At 35.2% G+C, this 20,160-nt stretch overlaps 8 protein-coding genes across 9 annotated transcripts; 5 read left to right on the forward strand and 3 right to left on the reverse strand.

Annotated features, from left to right (window-relative positions):
• Positions 1–4,792: 4,792 nt before the first annotated feature.
• On the forward strand, positions 4,793–5,433 carry LOC108569974. The gene is made up of 3 exons (XM_017931773.1): positions 4,793–5,023; positions 5,101–5,224; positions 5,324–5,433. Exons 1-3 carry the CDS (start codon positions 4,930–4,932, stop codon positions 5,418–5,420), a joined length of 315 nt encoding a protein of 104 aa, XP_017787262.1. The 5' UTR covers positions 4,793–4,929; the 3' UTR covers positions 5,421–5,433.
• A 151-nt stretch (positions 5,434–5,584) lies between these two features.
• Positions 5,585–6,225, forward strand: LOC108569975. Its single transcript, XM_017931774.1, has 3 exons — positions 5,585–5,752; positions 5,855–5,972; positions 6,049–6,225. Exons 1-3 carry the CDS (start codon positions 5,668–5,670, stop codon positions 6,143–6,145), a joined length of 300 nt encoding a protein of 99 aa, XP_017787263.1. The 5' UTR covers positions 5,585–5,667; the 3' UTR covers positions 6,146–6,225.
• A 725-nt stretch (positions 6,226–6,950) lies between these two features.
• Positions 6,951–8,024, forward strand: LOC108569965 (splicing factor 3A subunit 2). The gene is made up of 2 exons (XM_017931760.1): positions 6,951–7,507; positions 7,569–8,024. Exons 1-2 carry the CDS (start codon positions 7,090–7,092, stop codon positions 7,955–7,957), a joined length of 807 nt encoding a protein of 268 aa, XP_017787249.1. The 5' UTR covers positions 6,951–7,089; the 3' UTR covers positions 7,958–8,024.
• Positions 8,025–8,976: 952 nt separating this feature from the next.
• On the reverse strand, positions 8,977–10,177 carry LOC108569970 (60S ribosomal protein L27a). Its single transcript, XM_017931769.1, has 4 exons — positions 10,132–10,177; positions 9,836–9,899; positions 9,329–9,579; positions 8,977–9,134 (listed from the first exon to the last, which is right to left on the reverse strand). Exons 1-4 carry the CDS (start codon positions 10,132–10,134, stop codon positions 9,006–9,008), a joined length of 447 nt encoding a protein of 148 aa, XP_017787258.1. The 5' UTR covers positions 10,135–10,177; the 3' UTR covers positions 8,977–9,005.
• A 1,148-nt stretch (positions 10,178–11,325) lies between these two features.
• On the forward strand, positions 11,326–12,630 carry LOC108569969 (CRAL-TRIO domain-containing protein C3H8.02). Of its 2 annotated transcripts, none has more exons than XM_017931768.1 (5): positions 11,326–11,529; positions 11,578–11,756; positions 11,807–12,022; positions 12,084–12,295; positions 12,348–12,630. In XM_017931768.1, the coding sequence occupies exons 2-5, from the start codon at positions 11,613–11,615 to the stop codon at positions 12,442–12,444; spliced, it is 669 nt and encodes a 222-aa protein (XP_017787257.1). In that variant the 5' UTR covers positions 11,326–11,529; positions 11,578–11,612; the 3' UTR covers positions 12,445–12,630. The 2 variants fall into 2 exon arrangements, with proteins under 2 accessions (XP_017787257.1, XP_017787256.1); XM_017931767.1 differs by having other exon boundaries at positions 11,589–11,756; positions 12,348–12,629.
• A 252-nt stretch (positions 12,631–12,882) lies between these two features.
• Positions 12,883–15,580, forward strand: LOC108569968. Its single transcript, XM_017931765.1, has 10 exons — positions 12,883–12,961; positions 13,014–13,193; positions 13,402–13,506; positions 13,570–13,825; positions 13,950–14,110; positions 14,177–14,403; positions 14,690–14,887; positions 14,946–14,984; positions 15,040–15,133; positions 15,194–15,580. The coding sequence occupies exons 1-10, from the start codon at positions 12,941–12,943 to the stop codon at positions 15,509–15,511; spliced, it is 1,599 nt and encodes a 532-aa protein (XP_017787254.1). The 5' UTR covers positions 12,883–12,940; the 3' UTR covers positions 15,512–15,580.
• A 1,200-nt stretch (positions 15,581–16,780) lies between these two features.
• LOC108569971 lies at positions 16,781–17,153 on the reverse strand. The gene has a single exon (XM_017931770.1). The coding sequence runs from the start codon at positions 17,137–17,139 to the stop codon at positions 16,849–16,851; it is 291 nt and encodes a 96-aa protein (XP_017787259.1). The 5' UTR covers positions 17,140–17,153; the 3' UTR covers positions 16,781–16,848.
• Positions 17,154–17,382: 229 nt separating this feature from the next.
• On the reverse strand, positions 17,383–18,679 carry LOC108569972 (cyclic nucleotide-binding domain-containing protein 2-like). The gene is made up of 4 exons (XM_017931771.1): positions 18,436–18,679; positions 18,276–18,380; positions 17,898–18,153; positions 17,383–17,841 (listed from the first exon to the last, which is right to left on the reverse strand). Exons 1-4 carry the CDS (start codon positions 18,619–18,621, stop codon positions 17,393–17,395), a joined length of 996 nt encoding a protein of 331 aa, XP_017787260.1. The 5' UTR covers positions 18,622–18,679; the 3' UTR covers positions 17,383–17,392.
• Positions 18,680–20,160: the final 1,481 nt, after the last annotated feature.

Consider the following 20,160-nt stretch of genomic DNA (forward strand, 5'->3'; position numbering starts at 1 on the left):
TTGACTAGCTCGTACTGATCAATGACAACCGCCAACTCCTGTCCATTCCTATTAGCCCTAGCGTGACACCAGTACGGGTGGTGCGCGTTGAAGTCTCCCATTAACAGATACGACCTCTTTCCATACGGTCTTTCTCCATAATTACATTCGGCGGAATATATAAGGAGATTATTTTTAGTTCTCCCATGACCGTGTGCACAAACTGCGCGTTCGGGGGATGCAGAAAAGATGGTATGCTGCATCTGGCCTTTAGATTTTTCCTGACCAGGACGGAAACCCCTCCCTTGTCGTCCTGACGCACTTCATGATAAGCGTTAAATCCTGGTGTAGACATAGAAGATCCTGGAGACATCCAGGTTTCCCCTACGGATAAGATGTCTATGTTTAGATCGTGGATTTCTTTTTTAAGATAGAGGTTCATGTTGAGACCTAGCATTCCAGCTAAGAATCCTCACTCTCCAAACTTGTCTCTCCATTGTCCTTCCTAGGCGCGAATTTTGTCAGTATCCTTTAGTTTTTATATCTGTATTTAACTTGAATATTACTAAGGCGAGATTTTCATTCTCAGTGTTTTCTTCCGACGGCGTTTGTTTATATGCCAGCACCTTTGGACTGGGCTCCTTCCTGGTTCGCTCTATGTATTTTGGTCCCATTCTTTTCCTTTTCGGAGCCTCCGGCTCATAGGAGTGGTCCCAAGCAATGGTCCTTGCTGAGGAGACAGAAAACATGGTAGAAGCTGGGGGAGATCGGGTTCGAGCAACTTGAGCAAACGACTTCTTGTTGGTGGTCGCTCGGTATCGAGTCTTGTCTATTAATTGTATCCGGAAAAGCGATCCTGTATTGTGTCTTTATCTGGGTATTCTGTCGCGACATTTTATCAGCCTCGAAGAACGAGCACTGATAGCTCACCATGTTAGATTTGATCGCTTTCTGTCGCAGGCATTCCGGGCATTTCCTTTCTGCCAATATCTTGTTCTGATCGTTGGTTATGTGGTTGCCTCCACAATGAAGACAAACCGGAGCATCTCTGTCAGGGCACATCGAGAGGGTGATCTTTTGCGTAGGCTAGGCATCTTATAGATGGGCTTTTACATATGGTTTTGGTATGTCCGTACCGTAAACATCCAAAACATTGGATGACCCTTGGTACGAACACCTCCACCGGTCTGCTGTTGTAGTAAATATACACCGACTTGGGCATTCTCTTTCCACAAAAAGTCACTATTACTGAATTGGTGGGTACATACTCGAAGCCACCGTCCTCGTTCGTCGCTTTCCTATTGATTCTCTCAACTTTGGCAATTTTATTACTGTCCGCACACCTCATCTCTTCTAATATTTCCATCTCAGAAAATTCTATTTCGATATTCCGTACAATCTTCCTACAGCTGAGCAGGTGGGATGGGATGTAAGCTTTCAGCGATTCCTGTAATAGGAAAGACGACCTGTGGAACGCATTGGTGCTGTTAAAAGTAACCGCTACTCTGTTGCGTCCTCTACTGTCAACTTTGGTTACATTACTTAACCTTTTTGCTTTCAGTTTGCTGCCCATTGACATTGGCCAGATTGATGTGGTACTATTTGTTTGAGGCTCTACGTTTACGGTGAACGGCCCTTCGTCCTTGGGCGCAAAAAAAATCGTATCACACCCAGAGTATTTTATATGCATCTTGATGAAATCGGAGATCTGGGGCGTAATCGGACCTGTTTTGCCTTGCTTATCTTTATAAGCTAACGCTTGAGACATATTCTCTACCAGCGCCTTATCTATTTTTAGCGAATTCAAAGCTTTTTTTTTTCTTCAAAACGTTGTCAATGAAATCGATAAGGTCGGCAACAGGAGGAGTCTCTTTTGAGGTCCCCCCTGCCGAGTTTCCCCCATGATGGGTGAATCAGTCCTAGAGGGCTCAACGATCCTACACCTACCTACGATCCTACCTCAAACGGATTGGGGAATGATTGTATCTCTCCTACCTTTTAATTAGCTGTCCGTCCTCTGCGAACTTGTACACTCAGTTGTTCGAGACGAACTGTGGAGTAGTATTATTTTGTATTATATTTTTTGTAGTGCCATCTATTAAACATTTCGTAACTTCTTGAAAACCTGAGGCCCCTAAACCTCATTGCCGTAATGCATAATCCGCCACTTATTATTATCGAATATAAAAACAAAAATCGGAACTAATAACTTGCCACGTGGGTGTGTAAGTCCACTTAAATACGAAATTTAAAATTCATAATAATAATATTTATTGAAGCAGAACAAAATACAAAGTCAATTACAAAATAAAAACTCAATACAATAATACAAATATAATAAATTAAAAAAAAGTTAAGTGTTTCAAAAAAAATCTAATATACTATTTGCTATACTACTTCTTCTATATCTAAAACTAATATGTAATAATGATTATGATATTTATATTTATATTTATTGCCCTATAATATTTACAATTACGAACTCCTGGACTTACGAACGAAATTCTAAAAGCTCTAACTTGTTACAAGAAGATATATAGTGATACAAAAATTAACTATCCAGAAAAATTTAAAATTTGTAGATGTACTATATATACATTGTTGCATTTGTTTCTTTTGTCGGTTTTATTAAATAATTGTGATGTCTACATTGAAAAGTATTTGTAAGTAAATATTTTGTTTATTTTAATCTATTTTTTCAAATTTATGCTGTCAGTAATACGGAATTTAACATATATAAAAGTAAAAACCATGATAGTGATAAAATATTTAAAATTCCGCCGACTTATGAACAAATTCGTAAATACCTGTATTGAAATTGATGCAAATATTTAAACAAAAGTAATTTTAATTGAATATACATTGTAATTGTGAACTAGTGTAATTATCGAATAGACAACAGTAGCTTGCGATAAAATTTTTCATTATCTAATCATATTTTAATAAAAAATTTTCAACAATTTTTCATTTTAAAACTTAAATTTCAATCTTATTTAATTATTAATATAATGTGTATTATTGTAGACCAGGGGTACTCAAACAGTCGATGGCAAATCAATCAATTACATATTATATTTTTGAACTTTTTACATTCAATTTATAAAAACTTCACTTAATATTTAATAAATTGTAAATCGCCGATGCTTTAAGTCTGAGCGCCCCTGTTGTGAACTATACAACTACAAATTCATCTATTAAGTAATTGTTAGTAATTGTTCATTCTACTTAAGCAATGACCGCAATATCAGTTTGCATTTATATTAAATTTTGATCTATTTAAAAAAAAATAACAAGAATAGAATAAAACATAAATAGAAAACCATCCTTTAATTAAAACATTGTTATTCTACTTCCCAAAATATAATATTTTGTATTGTTTGAGACGAAATAGTTGTTGTTATTTTTGTTGACATTGGGATTCAAAATTATTTTTAAATATTCTTATTTTCGTTTCATATGTAATCCAAGAAGCAGAAATTAAATACTTTTTTTTCTATAAATTTCACTATTTCAGAGTTACAAATTAGTATTTAAAATTGATGTTAGTTTCCGTAAATAGAAAATAAATGACACAATTCAAAAAGAGATTAAGAAATTAACAGTTATATTAAAATCATTGTAAATTTCACAAAAACCAGTTGCTTTCTACGCGCAATATTTATGTTTGCACTCAATTATTAAAACATTGAAACATTTGAAGAGTTTAGATGATTTGAACAACAAATTAAATATAGAACATACATTATTTTACATATATAGAAAATACATGTTCATTTTACGAATGAATGTAAATTCAGAAACTTCATATACAATATTTGTAAAAAAGTATTTATCGTAAAGAAAATATCGTATTTTTTTGTTAATGTTAACAAAATTCATTTTCGTTTAGATTTTGTTATTATATTATTTCAAGAAAAAAAAATAACTAAAATTGGTTTTTGAAAAATGTATTTAATTAATTATATTCTATTTATAAACATTTTCTAAAGACGCCTGGAATTTAAAATAACTATATATGAAATAATTACATGAAATTCAAATATGATACGATATGAAAATACTCTTTGACATTTTAAAATGTTAGGGATTCGTCGCATCCACAGCATTCACAAGGAGACACCAAACAGTTTTACTTAGGGCCTCAAAATTAGAATGCTAGAAACTTATGCTAGAAAATTCTATGAAATTTTTTTAATTATTTCAAACTCTCTACCGGGAGAGATAATTTAAAAATGAACTTACTAATCAAAGAATTATTTTTATATTACATTGACTTTTCTATCTTTAAATAATTATATGTATACAAAACATAAATAAACAATAATTAATGTTTGCTAGATATATTTGCTATTGATTGCATTTGCAAATAAAAGTTTGAAAACAAAAAGTGATTTTTAAGAGTTATTTTTTATATGATATTAATCGAAATACAAGTGAAAATGGTAATATAGTGACAATTTAGAGAGCAGCAATCGACATTCAAAACGAGTCAATAATATTAATGACGACGTATTAATTATGCAAATCAAACACATCGTTATCGCATCATTTGTTCTAATTGATGTTTACTAGTTTGCATTTTCGATCTATTTACTATTAACATTTACTGTTTTTATAGTTCATAGTCATTGTGAATTTATAACCAATAATAAAAGAAAAAGCTTGTCATAGAATCTGATTTATAAATTATATCAACCAAAAATAATGTTCGACATTTTATATTAGAATCTATCAATACCAAAAGAAACAAACAATTTAGTAGCAGCCATTTAAGATTTGTGAACTATTTCCACTTCTTTAATTATAATGTTTGTTGTTGTCAGATATTGGCAATATTGATTAACCTTTGCAGTCGACGGGGGCATAATTCCGACCTCTGCATCGTCGATAATTTACAGTTATATATCGACCGTCGCAATTTCTCCTCATCATAGCAGTTCGTTCAAAATAATGCAATTACATTGGACGCTCTGCTTCCTGCTTTCGGCGCTCTTTGCCGAATCCTGCGGATATGTTATGATCGAGCCATCAAATTCAGAAGCAGGTATTACTTTTTTCATAAAGATATTAAAAGATAAATTAAGTACCTATAGCTAAGATAATCGTTTCTCTTGAATTTAGGTGAAGGAAATTGTTTATCGAAGAGTTATCCTTTGGGGACGTTGAAGCACGGCGAGAAGAGCTTCGTGGAGGACGAATGCTTGGAGGCGACTTGCCTGAGCGACGGAACCATCAATTACGAAGGGTATTTCCAGCTTCCTGCTCGCTGCTACCTTCACCCCCACTTCATTTCACCAACTTCATCATCAAAACCAATTTAATTGTAATCATTTCTTTTTTACAGTTGCAAGCTGTTACGTCTGCAAGATAACTGCAAGTTCGTGGAATCCGATAAAACGTTATCATTTCCAGAGTGCTGCAAGAAAATCATCTGCGACTGAGTCCGAGAAATCTCATCAAATTTCACTTTTTCCCAATTCTATTTTATATGCCTTTTTTCTTTTTGGGTCACAGTTATTCCCTGATAAAAAAAAAGGAGAAGAGAAGCATCCATATTTCGAGAGCAAAACAATAACATTTAATCTGGGCCGTAACCTTTGATTCCACGAAAGGTTTATCAGTTCGTATATATAAAGATTTGCGGGCAGCTGCGGTGGCTCAAACAGTTTTTGGTATCCTCCGCTGAAGATGAAATCCGCACTTTTCTTTCTGCTCGTCGGCATCGCCGTCTGCGCCGCATACGTAACGGTCGAAGGACCGGCTCCAAACACACGTAAGTGAACAACATCTAAAACCAACAAAAATCTACTTAGGAAGCAACATATTTTACTGTACTATTAATTTCTTAATGATTTTGTTATTTTTTTTTTTGCAGCGAAAGGTACTTGCATCTCGCAGAAGGTCGGTAAAATGAACGTCGGCCAGAAAAAGAGTGTCCCAAGTGTATGCGAAGTCGCCGAATGCCTGGCCAACGGTCAAGTTAGCTATTCCGGGTATGATTCGCGTCTTCATCTGAAACAAAACAAACAAATTCTATTAATCGAATGTCCTTTCTTTTTCCATTTGCAGTTGCAGCTCAGTCAACCTTCCACCCAAGTGCAAATACGACAAGTTCGACAAGAACAGCGAATACCCGAAATGCTGCCCATCTACATACAGCTGTTAAAAAATATATATTTTATATTCTTATTGATAACAACATTTTAATCTTTAAATAAACATCCACGTTTCAGCAAAACTAACAGATATGATTTTGTTTATTTTTCACGAGGAACCCAATTTATAAACACAATAATGACCAAATACGGTCTCTTTGAAACACCCGATTATTTTTATTTTTCTTAACCGACATTTTGTCGCAAGAATAGAATCTTATTACTCTAGTGTTTATACACGTAAAATCTAATACACGTTTAATATATTTTTTTAATATTTGGTAATATAAAGGAAGAAACCTTATTTCTACCACCAAATGGTATTCTACCGCAATATTATTGTTGCTAATAGGAACCTAAAAGTTAGTACAAAAGGACTTTATAATTAGGGTCGGCGTAACTAGATGAACAAGTTGAGCGCCGAACAAGGGCGCTATTATGGACTTCCATAATGAAAATGTTTTATTGTCACATATTTATTACCCCCCTTGCCAATCTATAGGCACTTGATATTTATTTGCACCATGGCGCCTTGCATGCCAGGGAATATCCAAATCCCGAGTCGGGATTTGGAACGACGGGATTTCGATATAGTTGGGATTTCGAACGAACCGATGGCCATCTGTTGAGTAGTATCTAAAGTAGTGAGATTGACAAAAATATTTTTTTAATAACATATAAAATATTATTTTGTACATATATTAATTGTATTTAATAATTTAACTAAATTTAACCTTTGTTTGTGAGTTTATGAGATTTTTGCGTTTAACTATTTTATAATTATATTTTTTGTAATACCATCTATTAGCAATTGCTACAACTTGTAATGTAACTTCTTTGAAAGAAAACATAACCTATGTTAATACGTATTGTTTTCATACGCTGAGTTATTATATATTAGGAACGAGGGTGTTTGAAAAGTGGTGCAAGAAGTGGATGAGGTGATTAAGGTGAAATGGATTTCCAAAACCGACCTGGTGGAAAGACGGGAGGCGGTGGTGTCGCCTCCTGGTCTGAAAGCAACCGCGACCGCAGGGAGCGTCTCAGACAGTTGGCTTTGGAGACGATTGATCTGCAGAAGGACCCCTATTTTATGAAAAATCACTTGGGTTCGTACGAATGTAAACTCTGTCTGACTTTGCACAACAACGAGGGCAGCTACTTGGCCCACACCCAGGGTAAGAAGCATCAAGCAAACTTGGCCAGACGAGCTGCAAAGGAGGCCAAAGATGCACCAACATTGTTGGCCCCAGAAAAACCCAGGGTTGAACCCAAAAAATTCGTTAAAATCGGTAGACCTGGATACAGGGTGACCAAGCAGCGAGAACCAGAGACTGGTCAACAAAGTTTGTTGTTCCAAATTGATTATCCAGGTAAAAAAAAATCATATAAATAAAGATAAACTACTTGACTACAACAAATCTTGTTTTACAGAAATTGCTGATAAAGTATATCCAAGGCACAGATTCATGTCCGCTTATGAGCAGAAGCAGGAGCCTCCAGATCGCAAGTGGCAGTATTTACTGTTTGCAGCTGAGCCGTACGAGACGATAGCGTTTAAAGTCCCAAGCAGGGAAGTGGAAAAAACTGACAACAAGTTCTGGACTTATTGGAATCGCGATACAAAGCAGTTTTTCCTGCAGTTTGCCTTCAAGAATGAAGCGAAGAAACCTGGCCCCATTTTAGGAAGGCCCAATATGATCGGCATTCCGGGACCACCAATGTTGCCGGTGCCTCCACCACCCAGACCTCCAATGTTCAACCCCATGCCACCTCCGCCTCCGTTGATGGGAGTTATGCCTGTACCTCCACCTCCACAATAATAACTTAAAACTTATGTTTAATTTTTCTGATTTAATATAGAAAGTACATTTAACAAATTCCAAGATATTTAAGCTATAATAGTTAAAAAATCTGTATATGGGAACAACTTATAAAAGGAATATTTCAAAACAATGAAAAAAAATGTAAAATTGTAAAGAAAAACATAAAAATTCTGACGGTAAGTTTCTAAGTATTTTTTAACGAAAGTGTTCAAGCGAAAGTTCTGAAGTTATATTAAATATAAAACAATCGTCAAAAAGTATGGAAACAATGAATTGGATATAAGAATGCAAGTTAATCCAAAACACTTCTTTATGCCCTTCTACTAGTACTGCTAATGAAACAATTCAATGCTAAGAAACTGTACAACGTACTTTTTTTTTCCTTACGTAACTTATATCGAACTAACAAAAGTTCGCTAAGGTGGACGGCAAAAAACAAAAAAATAATTTTATTTTAATATTCATTATTTTTTAATTTCTCTACATTATTTTCAATCAAACATTCCTCGAAACCGGCATTTTGGAGTTTTTCAAGTTTGTCATTAACTGAATTAATGATCTGTTTGAAACTGAAGACTTTTCCCTCATTTTTTTTAATTTTCGGTAACAGCCAGAAATCACAAGTTCGTTGATTCCAGGAGCGCAAGAAAGTTGTTGCTTATTTCAGTAGTGATCCTTTAACTGGGAGGATTTAGTCTTTCTGCGCTTCATACCATGTGCTGCTGCTTGGTTTCCGGGTCGAACTTATAGAACCAAGATTCATCACCTGTTACGATTTGTGTATAAAATATATTTCTTTAGATGACGACCAGTCTATCTCTTAATTTCCAATTGTCGTAGTTAGAATTAGTTGCAATAATTGCAAATTACATAATTTGTAAGAAATTAACAACAAAGTGCCTAATTGTAAATTTTAATGAAATTTAGCCAACATTTTAAGAAAATGTATTGCAAATAACGATATTGTTGAAAGGAAATGGGAAGTTTGCATGGATGTAAAAGTATAAAACGTGATATTCTTTTAAGTTTTTAATTAAATACAAATTTAAGCACAGAGAACGCATGCGCCCCCAACAGCTTTAATCTTGTCTTCTGCGGTTTTGGAGAAGAACTTGGCTTTAACGATAACCGGTTGTTTGGGGATGCGGCCCTTGCCCAAGACCTTGTAATAACCCTGCAACAATTACATACACATTTAAGTATCTCTAGTTGACAATATTAAACAAACGGACATTGCATGATATTTATGTTTGATCAGTTATAAACATGTATCAGCATGGGAAAGCTAAGTCCGCCTGTCGCTATTTTAGTTTGATTCATCATGAAAGAAAAATTAAATAATTTTATATTGCCGTTGTCGTTACTTACAGCTTTGACGCAGTCAATGACTGGAGCCTTGCCTTCTGGGTGGTTTTCGTAGGTTTCCCTAGTCTTTTCAGTGACCAAAGTCCACAATTTATCCAAATTGATGGCAGGGCACCACCTGTGGTTTCTGCGCAAATGGTACTTCCTCATACCCAATTTGCCGAAGTAACCTGGATGGTACTTGTCGAAGTTAATCCTGTGGTGATGCATACCACCAGCGTTACCGCGACCTCCAGGGTGCTTACGGTGCTTGCCTGAAAAATTCCAATATCATAAATACCTATCACACAAACGTGAGCAGAAACGTTCTTTATTTCTCTATTAATATCAGATTAAATAGAACATTCTGCAAAGAGATTTAAGTCCGCCCGTTCACCAGTTCATCATGTAAATCAAGGACCATGCTTGTGAAAAAACATGGCTTCCCTCAAAATTCAATTGTTTAACAACAACCTAACCTAATTTCCAGTGGAAATTAGTTAACTAAATAATTAATAAGGATTTACTTACCAATACGACCATGGCCGTGGCTTACGTGTCCTCTCAACTTCCTGGTCTTCTTCTTGCTGGTAGTCTAAAATGAAGACAACACACTTCATGAAACTTCGAATTGCGCTAAGTTCCGATCAGGTTCCAAAGATTCGTCCGTAATTTCTTGCAGAAATCGTGGAACGGCGAAATATTCGCACGATCGCATCTTTGGATTGATGTGGAATACTTTTATAGATAGAAAAATAATTCGTTGTTGAGGATGATCGAGGATTTTGAAGAATTCTCGAAGCACCCGTAAAGAGACGCGTACTTACCATTGTGGGATCGAAGTGAAGGAAGCAATATCGGAAACGCGGCTCGCTTGTTTACTGGTTCTGCCAACAACACGCCATCAAACTCCAAAGCTACCAACATGAAGAAAATAAAATTCAAAATTATAATTCTGCCACATACTAATGATGCAAATACATGCATTTGAATTGCTTCAATATCTATATGTTAAGATAAATAATCTTTTATTATTGAATGAACCAAGTTACATGACTACCTGTTACTCAAATTGCATGTATTAAAGACAATAAAAATATTTGAAAAGGAATCCTGTTAGTTCATTCATAGAATATAAACATTTCACTAATAAAATATTAATTTTAAACAATCATTTAACAATGATTTATTATTTATAAAAAAAATTACAAACATTGTAAATCAAGCAACAAACAACTCTTTGTTACTTATACTTGCAAATTGAAGTAACATAAAAAAGTGAAGTTAGTATTAAATTAGTAAAAGCTTTTTTCATATATAGTTTATTCTTCAATTAATCAATCTGCGCTCCATACCATGGACAGCTGCTGCTTGGTTTCCGGGTCAAACTTATAGAATTAAGATTCATCATCTGTTACAATTTTCCATTTTCAATTTTTTCCAAGAAATATTGTCTCAAAATTGAGACAACAAAAGTTTTTTTTCTTAATTCAATATAAAGTATTTAACTATTTTTAAAAATTCTTCTTCTTCTCCTCTCCAGACTTCACTTTGCTTGCGCGTCTTGCACCAGCCACGGTTTTTATTAATTTGAGATTTCTTTACACTGGTCTAAGTTACTGGGGTCAGGGGGAAAATACATGTGGAACGACTACACTAATTAACAACTTTCGAATCGGGGTCTCAGCGATTCAGTACACCGGTGTTAGGAGAGACCTCGGATGGATATTGTTGATTGATTTTGTCATTAGGGGACTATACGTGTATTTGGTTTAAAAATTCTAATACAATTGATTAATATGTTCCAGTTTCAAATAAGAATGGATAGGCAACTAAATTTACAGTGCAACTTTTCCTACATTTATATTACTATTAATATTAAATATATGCATTTATAGTTAATTTTACTTTAATTACAATATAATTTTACAATAAAGCTTACTTTGAGTTTAGGAATTAAACGATCTTTAATATTCTGGTGGTGGCACACGAAACAATATTAGCTTTACTTATTAGTTTATTAATAGAATGTATAAAAAATGATAATTAAAGTAATTTTATAAAACCTTGGGTGAATGAAGTTTTGAATATTGTTAGATACTAAAATCAATTCCACCACATTTTATTTCTCCCAGCAAAGGCGCGAATTTCGAATCTTATCCTTAACAACAAGAGACGTTGAGGAGGTTTATCAGAGCTTCTGTTTTAACTAAATTTAATCGAAAGTATTTGTGAAAACTGAAAAAAGGTTTCTATACATTCATTAAACTAAGGTTATTTTCAGATTGACAGTGCAGCACTTCTAAAGATGACTAATTTCAACGAAGATGAATTCAATGAGCTCAGCAATCGCATGAAGATCATTGCAGATGCAGACCAGGGGCAGTACCATAACAGTTACTCCTTGAAGCGTTACCTCAAAGCCTTCAAGACTGCTGATGAAGCTTTTAAGGTAATACTAGTTAACCTTATGGTAAAATCTGTGAGAATTCTTCTGTGCAGGCCATTTTGAAGACAAACAAATGGAAGATTGAGTATGGGGTGGCTGAGTTAACTCCAGAAATGCCTCTAATTGCTTCTAACAGGGAGGCCAAGAAGGCTATTGTTTTGAAGCACAGGGATCTGGCAGGGAGGCCTGTCATCTACATCCCAGCTAAGAACCATAATGTAAATAACAGGAATATTGATGAACTGACCAAGTTCATTGTTTTTTGCCTAGTTAAGTTTTTGCAATGTTTAATTTGTTAGAATTAATTAATTTGTATTTTTTATTTTGTAGGAGGAGGCTTGCAACAAATGCTTTGAGGAGGTAGTTGATAATCTGTGCATTGTTTTTGATCTGCAGGAGTTTGGTCTGAGCTGTATGGACTATCAGATGATCAAGAACCTGATTTGGTTGTTGAGTAGACATTACCCGGAGAGACTTGGGGTGTGCCTTGTTTTGAATGCTCCAACACTGTTTTCTGGTTGCTGGACTGTTATAAAAGCTTGGTAATATATTGAAATTAATGACAAATAGATAGAATCATAATGGATGTTCAAGGTTGGATGAGAATACTTCAAGCAAAGTGTTCTTTGTGAATTCGGAGACGGAGCTCTGCTCATTTCTGATTCCCGATATATTGCCCAACGATGTATGAGGAGAATGCGCGAGGCTGTTAATTAATTACGCTGATCAGGGTATAATTTACTAAGGTATAAACTAAAAAATAACTGATCATATCAGATGTTATATGTTATCTCAATTACTTGTTAGTCAATTAGTATTATCGTTGTTATTATTGATACAACCGCTTTATATAATTTGTGATTATTAAATTCTAAGAGAAATGCTTATATTATATGTAAAATAAAAGAATAAAAAAATTATGAAACTGTCCCATTTGTGTCATCAATCATATGTGTGCGTACGTTGGGTTGCATATGTTTCACATCGTTATTTTCAATATATTCGAATTTTTATTGATCCATTCTAATATATCCATAGATACAAAGGAATACTTTTAATGTTTATTTTTTTAACGGCGTCAGTGGGTGTCGGTAATTGATTTGGGTTGGGTGGATTTTGTAATCAATTGGGCAAAATTGCAGATAGATTTATTTTTAAGTAAAGGGTATTGAAAATTTGCTTCAATCATGGCAGAGGAAGAGGCTCCGGTATTGTAGTTTTTTGTTTGTTTTGTTCTCTAAATAATGCTTTAAATTTAAGGAGAATGTCAGGCAGCGAGGGGTCAGGGCGCGACGTCGTTTCAAGGCTTTAGTTAGGATGGTGATGATCAATCGGGCCTGGCTCGTAGGTGATCCAGAAGAGGATTTGAACCATGATTTCCGAAAGAACGTTAAGCTTTTGTCCTCGAAGAGACAGCAGAAGAGCATCCTCACCTTACATGTAATTGAATTATGGTATACATTTAGAACAAGTTTACTAATGATTTTCTAAACAAAGGATGATCAAGGTGCTAGCAACAGCAGCAGCGAACAACCAGAAACCGATCATTTTACTGAAGAATAAAATCATTTTTCTCCTCCATGCATTTCCACTTAATTGTTACTTTAAAAATACTTACTAGTTGTGATGGATATTTTGTTTGTTTCAGCTCAAAGCAATTTTGTGTAAGCCGCACGATGAACGCACAGAGGAAGACATCAGTCTTCTGCTCAAAACTATAAGCAATATAAAATGTTTCAGAAAGTACGACGATGTGAGTTGTGAAATAGCAATTTGTTTTTGCAAACCATGTCGAATAATAATTATATTCTTATAGAATGTGAAGAAGAAGATTGCAGGATTTGCGTACTTTAGGTTCTTCGGACCCGGACGCGTTTTGGTGCGCCAGAACCACGAGGCGCATGCACTTTATATCATAATCAGCGGCGATGTCTCTGTCTCTGTGACGACCTTCGATCCGATCCTCAACTACTACGAAAACACCTTTATGAAGACGCTAACCAAAGGCGATATGTTCGGAGAGGTCTCCCTGCTTAGCGGCATGAAGAGATCCGCTACCATGACAACCACAAGTGAGAACAATTAATTTGCACACGAAAGTATTGAACAAACATTTCAAATCTTTCATTTCATTCATACTATACTTGATCTGATAATCTTACTCTTTATAATTACATTTGTTGAGTATAATTGCAGCTCCTGTTGAGCTGTTGCTAGTGAACAATGAGGATTTCAACGAGGTGCTGAGAGAAACTTTGCAGACCCAGTGGAACTATATCATTGGTCATCTGGATTCATTCACGTATTTTGAAGATTGGGACTATCCGACTAAACAGAACTGCTGTGTCATCTCAAAGGTATCATCCTGATTCCTAACGACTGTTTTTCTTATTGAGCAGTCTCATATTGTTTTCCTATTGCAGCTGAAAAAGTTTGCAAAGAACGAGACGATCATCGGCGATGGTGTCGGAATGCCGCAATACGTCCATCTGTTGCTGAAGGGACAGTGCCGTTTGATCGAACACCTCCTTCTGGACACGACGAAAACTCACAACGGAAAAATCACTTACAAGCTGCACGTGAAGCCCCCTGATAATTATGTCCATTCAACGATGACATTACAAGGAAGTCCACACATTTCCACGAACAAGTAATGCAATTTGGGATTTTATTCTGATATTCGTTGACATGAAAGAACCATTTTATTACTATTAATTTTATATTAAGGATATACAAATTTTCATTTAATGGACTTTCTGTCTATAATCTAGTTTTATCGTTGAAAAATTAAAGCTTCATCAAATGATTTTTATCATAAGAAAAAGACAAATTGATTTAAGAGAAATTTTCATAAAATATAAAGTGTTGTATTATAAGTGTTCATATAATTGAAACAATTTTAATTGTTGAAATTTACTTTGTGGTTTTATTTATAGAGAAGAGCCTATTAAAGGAGTGCGAAAGACAGAAAGCAGTAAGCTGGTGCATTCAGAAAAACGAGGGACGATCAGGTTTTCTGCTAAAAACATTGCGAAATCTAGACAAAGCGTGAGTCCGTACCAAAAGAGCAAACGAAAACTAGTACAATCCGAGCATCGTCTGAGTGGCATGGAGATAGGTAGGAGGTCTTCAAGGTAACACTTTTATTTTTAAATAATTTGTATTTTTCAAATGAATGAATTTTAATTTTAGTCGGAGACTCACAGTGCACAGTATGGACGATGAAATCAGGTATGAGAAATAAAAACATTTTTTTATTGAATTATACAAACTTTCTTGTTCACAGTCAACTGGCAATTCAAGATACAACCGCGTTGAGGTACAACGAACTAGAGCATTTGCATTATTTCCCTGATAAAGCAACTACCGTCTTCATGCAGGTATTTGTGTTTTATATATTGCGTGTGTGTTTAATTCATGTTTTTAATTTGATTTTAAAGGTGTGCATTTATTCGGAGAAGGCTTGCTTCTGCGTCGGTGAAAACATGGAGAGGCGTCGGATAGTCGCCCTTTCTCCTGTCGAGCTGCTACTTATACCGCGATACTGGATAGATTCAACGCCTAATCCCAACAAGTGGGGTCAGATTAAGGCCTATCTGGATGCGCGCATCCCCAGCACCAAAAACATCTTCGATAAGTTTGTGCAGAATCGTGAATGGAAGAATAAGATTCACATTCCGCAGTGTAAGAGGCCGACGAGAAATTGCCTAGCGAACGTTCCATATTCAATTCGAGTTCGGGAGGGATTTAATCTTTGACAATAAATTGTTTAAGAAAGATATTGTTTTAGTGTACCTATTGATTGAATATTAGTATGCAAATGCGAGTGGAGGCATGATACAAATATATAAGATATAATAAAGATGCACATGCATCAGTATTCGTAAAGTACATGAATCACTCTCCTCTCATTTACGGTCTGGTGACCGTCAATGTACGTTATAGTGGGAATCCAGTCGGTTATCCAAATTTGGGTTGGAATGAATGAGAATGCGCAAGCGCGTCGCGTATAATTTTGTTACTTTACAGAACGCATCATAAAACTGCAAAATGTTTACTTCAGGTTTCTTTTGTTCTGTTTGTGCAAAGACATATAACATCTACTACTGATATAACATCTCCTTTAGTTGATTGTATCAGAAAGAAGGAGAAAGACAAATTATGGTTGGAGCATCATAAAAATATGTTTGCCAACAGAATACAGGTAGTCATGCAAAATGTAAATTCTGCAGAAGAGTTGGATAGGACTAGTAAATGGATAGATTTATTTGTAGAGGAATGTAATACTAAAAAAAAAACTTTACCATCAACCTCCTCTGCACTATCATCCTCCTCTGCACCATCAACCGCCTATTTACCATTAAACTTCTCTGTACCATCAACCTCTTCTATACCATCATCCTCATCTGTAACATCAACCGCCTCTTTACAACCTTCTCCCCAAATGAGGTTGTTCTCCACAAAAAAAGAAGAAGACAAAGAAACATTTTTAGACAAAGAATTATTATTTACTTTGTTAAATATATTTTTATGTTTGTAAATTACAATTATGTATTTTGATGATATGAGTATGACAACCATAATCCCCACTATATCAACATCCCGACTATATCGAAATCCCGACAGTGTCTATTATTATAATTTTTAATATAACATTTATATATTATTCTGAAGCGTAGTCACCATCTACTATATTTTTGTGAGACAACTCGACGACGGATACTCAAATTTTTTTTTTGCCCGATTATTAATTGTTGTTATTTAATATTAATAAGAATAAATAATATTAATTATTATTGCATTTTTTAAGTCAACGATAAAAATTATAAAACTTAAGACTAAAAATATTCTATAATAAAATTTGTTTAGTAATTGTTGTTATTTATTGTTAATATCAGTCGTGTATGTCACCAGACATGCAAGTATGTAAGAAATAAAACAAATTATATAAATTTGACATTGATTAATTTAAGAAAATCATTAAAGTTAACAAAGTTATGCAATATATTACTGTAATATCAAATTCATGAAATAATTATATGAATTAAAGAAGATAATGAATCGAGAAATATCATGAGAATTGAGTAAAAAATATTTATTTTCTTTCGTAATCGAAATCCTCGATAATTCTAACTGAGTACGGGACGTTGTGTATGGTGTTGCACGGTATCTTCGGAGAGAGCGACGTTATAAGGTCTTTCTTGTAAGCCCTCCACTTCCTCTGCCGCAAAAACGCGAGATAAACATCTTTGGTGGTCGGTATATGTGTGTACAGATAGTGAGCTATTTGCACCCAGATGTGCGCCCTGCTCCTCAGCTGAAACCAGTATTTCGGAATGATCATGCACTCGACGTTGGTCATAGCAACGATCCTTCGTCGCAACATTGTCTCCCCGAAGAAGCAAGCCTTCTCCAGAAACAGACAAACCTACGAGGATCGAAAGATATTTAATTTTATGTTAGTCGAATTTTAATCAATTAATTTGCAGTGCCTGCATGAAATGCTCTTCGACGTTATCCGGCAAGTAAACATAGTTTTGAGAAGACAGCTCTGAATCAGGTTTAAGAGATTCCAATGATTCCTTCGATCTAAAGTGGATAGTGATTTTTTTAAATTTTCCAAGATTATCTTAATTATATTACTCTTTTTTTACGCCGGTCGTGACGGTATTTGTGATGGAACTTTGGGGACTCTTCTTCGATGCTGAATGCACCGAAACCGACTTATCCATGGATTGCTGTTCCACCTTGATGCTGACCGTCTCGGCTGGTTCGTATTGCTTGTACATTTTCTTTCCGTCCACGTAGCTCACCTCCACCTGAAGACTCTCGATCATCTGGCACTTACCCGTGACTATAAAATAGACCCACTGCTTCAAACCAAATCCATCACCGAAAATGATGTCGTCCTTTTTGTAGTACTTGATCTTCGCTATGACGCAGCACTCCTTCTTCGTCAGATCGTCCCAGTCGTTGAAGTATGTGAAGCTGTCCATGATGGACTCGATGTGGTCCCACATGGTTTGGATGGTACTCTTGAGAACGCGATCGAAGTCGCCTCGTTTAAGCACCAGAAACTCGGTTGGCGCTGAAATAGATTTACTCATGTTTTTGGAAGACAACCAAGTACAGCTCACTAGGTACTTAGAGTGGTGATGGTTGCGTTTCTGGGCAAGTTGTGCAGAAGGGACACCTCTCCAAATGTCTGACCGGTGATCATTGTGCCCATATTATTGATGACCTTATCGTAGGTCACCGGATCTATGATCTCCGTCGTCGCAATCACCTCACCGCTGATTATGAAGTAAAGGGCGTGCGCATAGTGATGTTCCCGAACTATGACCCTATTTGGGCCGAAGTACGCGAAGTACGTCACACCAGCCAATTCCATTTTCACATTCTATAAATAATTTGAAAAGTCCATAGTGTATAATTTGAGTGTAAAACTATGGCTGTATCATGTATAACGGCGGCCGAACAATAACATAAAACATCGGTCAAAATTTTTAATAATATACAAACCTCAGGGTATTTCCTGAAACATTTCAAACCTCCAATCCTCCTATACAAAAGCAACTTTTCCTCGTCAGTTCTATCCTCGGCCGGTTTATTCAGCAAAGCTTTTTCCTAGAATAAAATTTTACGTCCTCTACTTTTTGTTTTGCTTAAGTTATGCACTCACTCTGAGTGTAAGTAAGCTTTTGGCGGTCTTGTGTTTACGCATCACCAGTTTCACGTTCTTCCTGATATTATCGCCCAGCGGTTCAATTTCCTCCAGCCATGCCAGATTCTCTATTACCAATCGGACGATAGCTTTGAACCTTCTCCTCGCCCTGATCGCACTCATCATCACCTTCTCGTTCACCATCTACAATCAACTCATATAAACTCATCATCGTCAAAGTTTAATAAAAACTCACCATCGATTCCTGACTCATTTTGGATTAGCAAATTATTCTATCGAGAGAAGAAAAAATCCTTTATTTATATACGAATTGTGTCTAAATTAAATGAAGAAAATAAAAGTAAAAAAAAACAATATGTTCTATGACAAACTGTGTCATAGTGTTTGACTCATAGATGTTCGCTGTAATTTGAAAAAAAAATACAATGAGCTACAGTTGGTTTCCAAATCATACACAATTTATACTAAACTTTATTACTACGAATATTTAACAATTATATAATAATATTTTTGAATGAATATACATATTTTTAATCTTTTCCAGCCTAGTGATTTTTTTTTTTTTTTTTTTAAGTTTAAGAGATTTATATCAATTTATTTATTGACATAAATCTCTCCGGCCCTATTTCTACCCCTTTTCGGGTTTAACAGCCACCACAAATTTTTGTTGATTTTCGGAATTGAACCAACGACTTTCGTATCAGATTTTTGTGATACAGGCGACGCCTAGTGATTTATAATGGAATAATTAATTCTAAATTCAATTTTATCTTTCGGCAATTAAAACTGTTGGCAGCAACTAATGTAAATTGAAGCTGGATGTTTTTTTAACAGTAGGTAATGCTGAATAATGAAAAAAAATCAGGTAAGATGTTGTTTTATGATTAAATAAGTGCTCTTATAAAGTTTTGCATAAAATAAAAGAAAAATTGGGCTAGAAAGGGTTAAATATATTGTTGTGTCCAACCATTATTATTGTAATTATTATTATTAGTACGAAGACAAATATTGATATTTATTGGTCAAATATATGTCGGAGTATCTAAGACAACAGCACCTGACCAAACATCGTAGTCCACACGTAGCAGAGATACAAAGAATCATTGTTTCCACGCTGGAGCGTAAACAACAGTTCTGCCAAATAAAGTTGGAGCGTGTAAACAACAGTTCTGCCAAATAAAACTGTCAGCAATTGGGAGAACAAGGACGGACACGTGTGCATGATCGGGGCAACACATCTTCGGGGTCTTCAGGGAAGAAAGGTATTTCTCCCGGAGGAGTGGGAGTGGAATACGTCAGCCGAAGGATCAGCGGGAATGGAGTCATTGGGATTCGAGATTCAGACTGGTGAACTGGATGGCCACAGTAGCTGACACTTATCGCTGATGTAGATCACTAGCTCTGAGATTGCAGAAGGATTAGTTTACTAAGTTTATTAACTATTGTTAGTGGTTATTTGTAATAATGGCTCCTCCAAACGTCTCACTCAGGAGTAATCCTGAAGATTCGACATATATATGTTACGGTAAATGTATACATTTATCGATTATGTAAATGTAAGTATAAATCAGACAACAGCATCGTATATGTATTTTTACCGGTAAATATATACATTTAGCAACTTATATCGCTAAAAATTAAAAATAATAAATATGAGATACTTGGTATATTAAGTTAAAAATGTGTGATTGAAATAATTTATACTATTATTTTTTAATATTC

Source organism: Nicrophorus vespilloides, unplaced genomic scaffold (genome assembly GCF_001412225.1).
Source record: "Nicrophorus vespilloides isolate i.1.1-1 unplaced genomic scaffold, Nicve_v1.0, whole genome shotgun sequence".
NCBI lineage: Eukaryota > Metazoa > Arthropoda > Insecta > Coleoptera > Silphidae > Nicrophorus > Nicrophorus vespilloides.

Bases quoted from the DNA above. Each gene is read 5' to 3' on its own strand.
- LOC108569974 (XM_017931773.1), top strand. From the start codon at position 4,930: ATGCAATTACATTGGACGCTCTGCTTCCTGCTTTCGGCGCTCTTTGCC. The intron at 5,024-5,100 runs GTATTACTTTTT...TCTTGAATTTAG, and splicing joins GCCATCAAATTCAGAAGCAG to GTGAAGGAAATTGTTTATCG. The intron at 5,225-5,323 runs GTATTTCCAGCT...TCTTTTTTACAG, and splicing joins GGAACCATCAATTACGAAGG to TTGCAAGCTGTTACGTCTGC.
- LOC108569975 (XM_017931774.1), top strand. From the start codon at position 5,668: ATGAAATCCGCACTTTTCTTTCTGCTCGTCGGCATCGCCGTCTGCGCC. The intron at 5,753-5,854 runs GTAAGTGAACAA...TTTTTTTTGCAG, and splicing joins AGGACCGGCTCCAAACACAC to CGAAAGGTACTTGCATCTCG. The intron at 5,973-6,048 runs GTATGATTCGCG...TTCCATTTGCAG, and splicing joins GGTCAAGTTAGCTATTCCGG to TTGCAGCTCAGTCAACCTTC.
- LOC108569965 (XM_017931760.1), top strand. From the start codon at position 7,090: ATGGATTTCCAAAACCGACCTGGTGGAAAGACGGGAGGCGGTGGTGTC. The intron at 7,508-7,568 runs GTAAAAAAAAAT...CTTGTTTTACAG, and splicing joins GTTCCAAATTGATTATCCAG to AAATTGCTGATAAAGTATAT.
- LOC108569970 (XM_017931769.1), bottom strand. The intron at 9,580-9,835 runs GTAAGTAAATCC...GGAATTTTTCAG, and splicing joins CCACGGCCATGGTCGTATTG to GCAAGCACCGTAAGCACCCT. The intron at 9,135-9,328 runs GTAAGTAACGAC...TAATTGTTGCAG, and splicing joins TCATTGACTGCGTCAAAGCT to GGTTATTACAAGGTCTTGGG.
- LOC108569969 (XM_017931768.1), top strand. From the start codon at position 11,613: ATGACTAATTTCAACGAAGATGAATTCAATGAGCTCAGCAATCGCATG. The intron at 11,757-11,806 runs GTAATACTAGTT...TCTTCTGTGCAG, and splicing joins CTGCTGATGAAGCTTTTAAG to GCCATTTTGAAGACAAACAA. The intron at 12,023-12,083 runs GTTAAGTTTTTG...TTTATTTTGTAG, and splicing joins AGTTCATTGTTTTTTGCCTA to GAGGAGGCTTGCAACAAATG.
- LOC108569968 (XM_017931765.1), top strand. From the start codon at position 12,941: ATGGCAGAGGAAGAGGCTCCG. The intron at 14,404-14,689 runs GTAATGCAATTT...TTTTATTTATAG, and splicing joins CCACACATTTCCACGAACAA to AGAAGAGCCTATTAAAGGAG. The intron at 14,985-15,039 runs GTATGAGAAATA...TCTTGTTCACAG, and splicing joins AGTATGGACGATGAAATCAG to TCAACTGGCAATTCAAGATA.
- LOC108569971 (XM_017931770.1), bottom strand. From the start codon at position 17,139: ATGTTGCGACGAAGGATCGTTGCTATGACCAACGTCGAGTGCATGATC.
- LOC108569972 (XM_017931771.1), bottom strand. From the start codon at position 18,621: ATGGTGAACGAGAAGGTGATGATGAGTGCGATCAGGGCGAGGAGAAGG. The intron at 18,154-18,275 runs GTTTGTATATTA...AATTATTTATAG, and splicing joins GTTTCAGGAAATACCCTGAG to AATGTGAAAATGGAATTGGC. The intron at 17,842-17,897 runs GTACCTAGTGAG...AATCTATTTCAG, and splicing joins CGCAACCATCACCACTCTAA to CGCCAACCGAGTTTCTGGTG.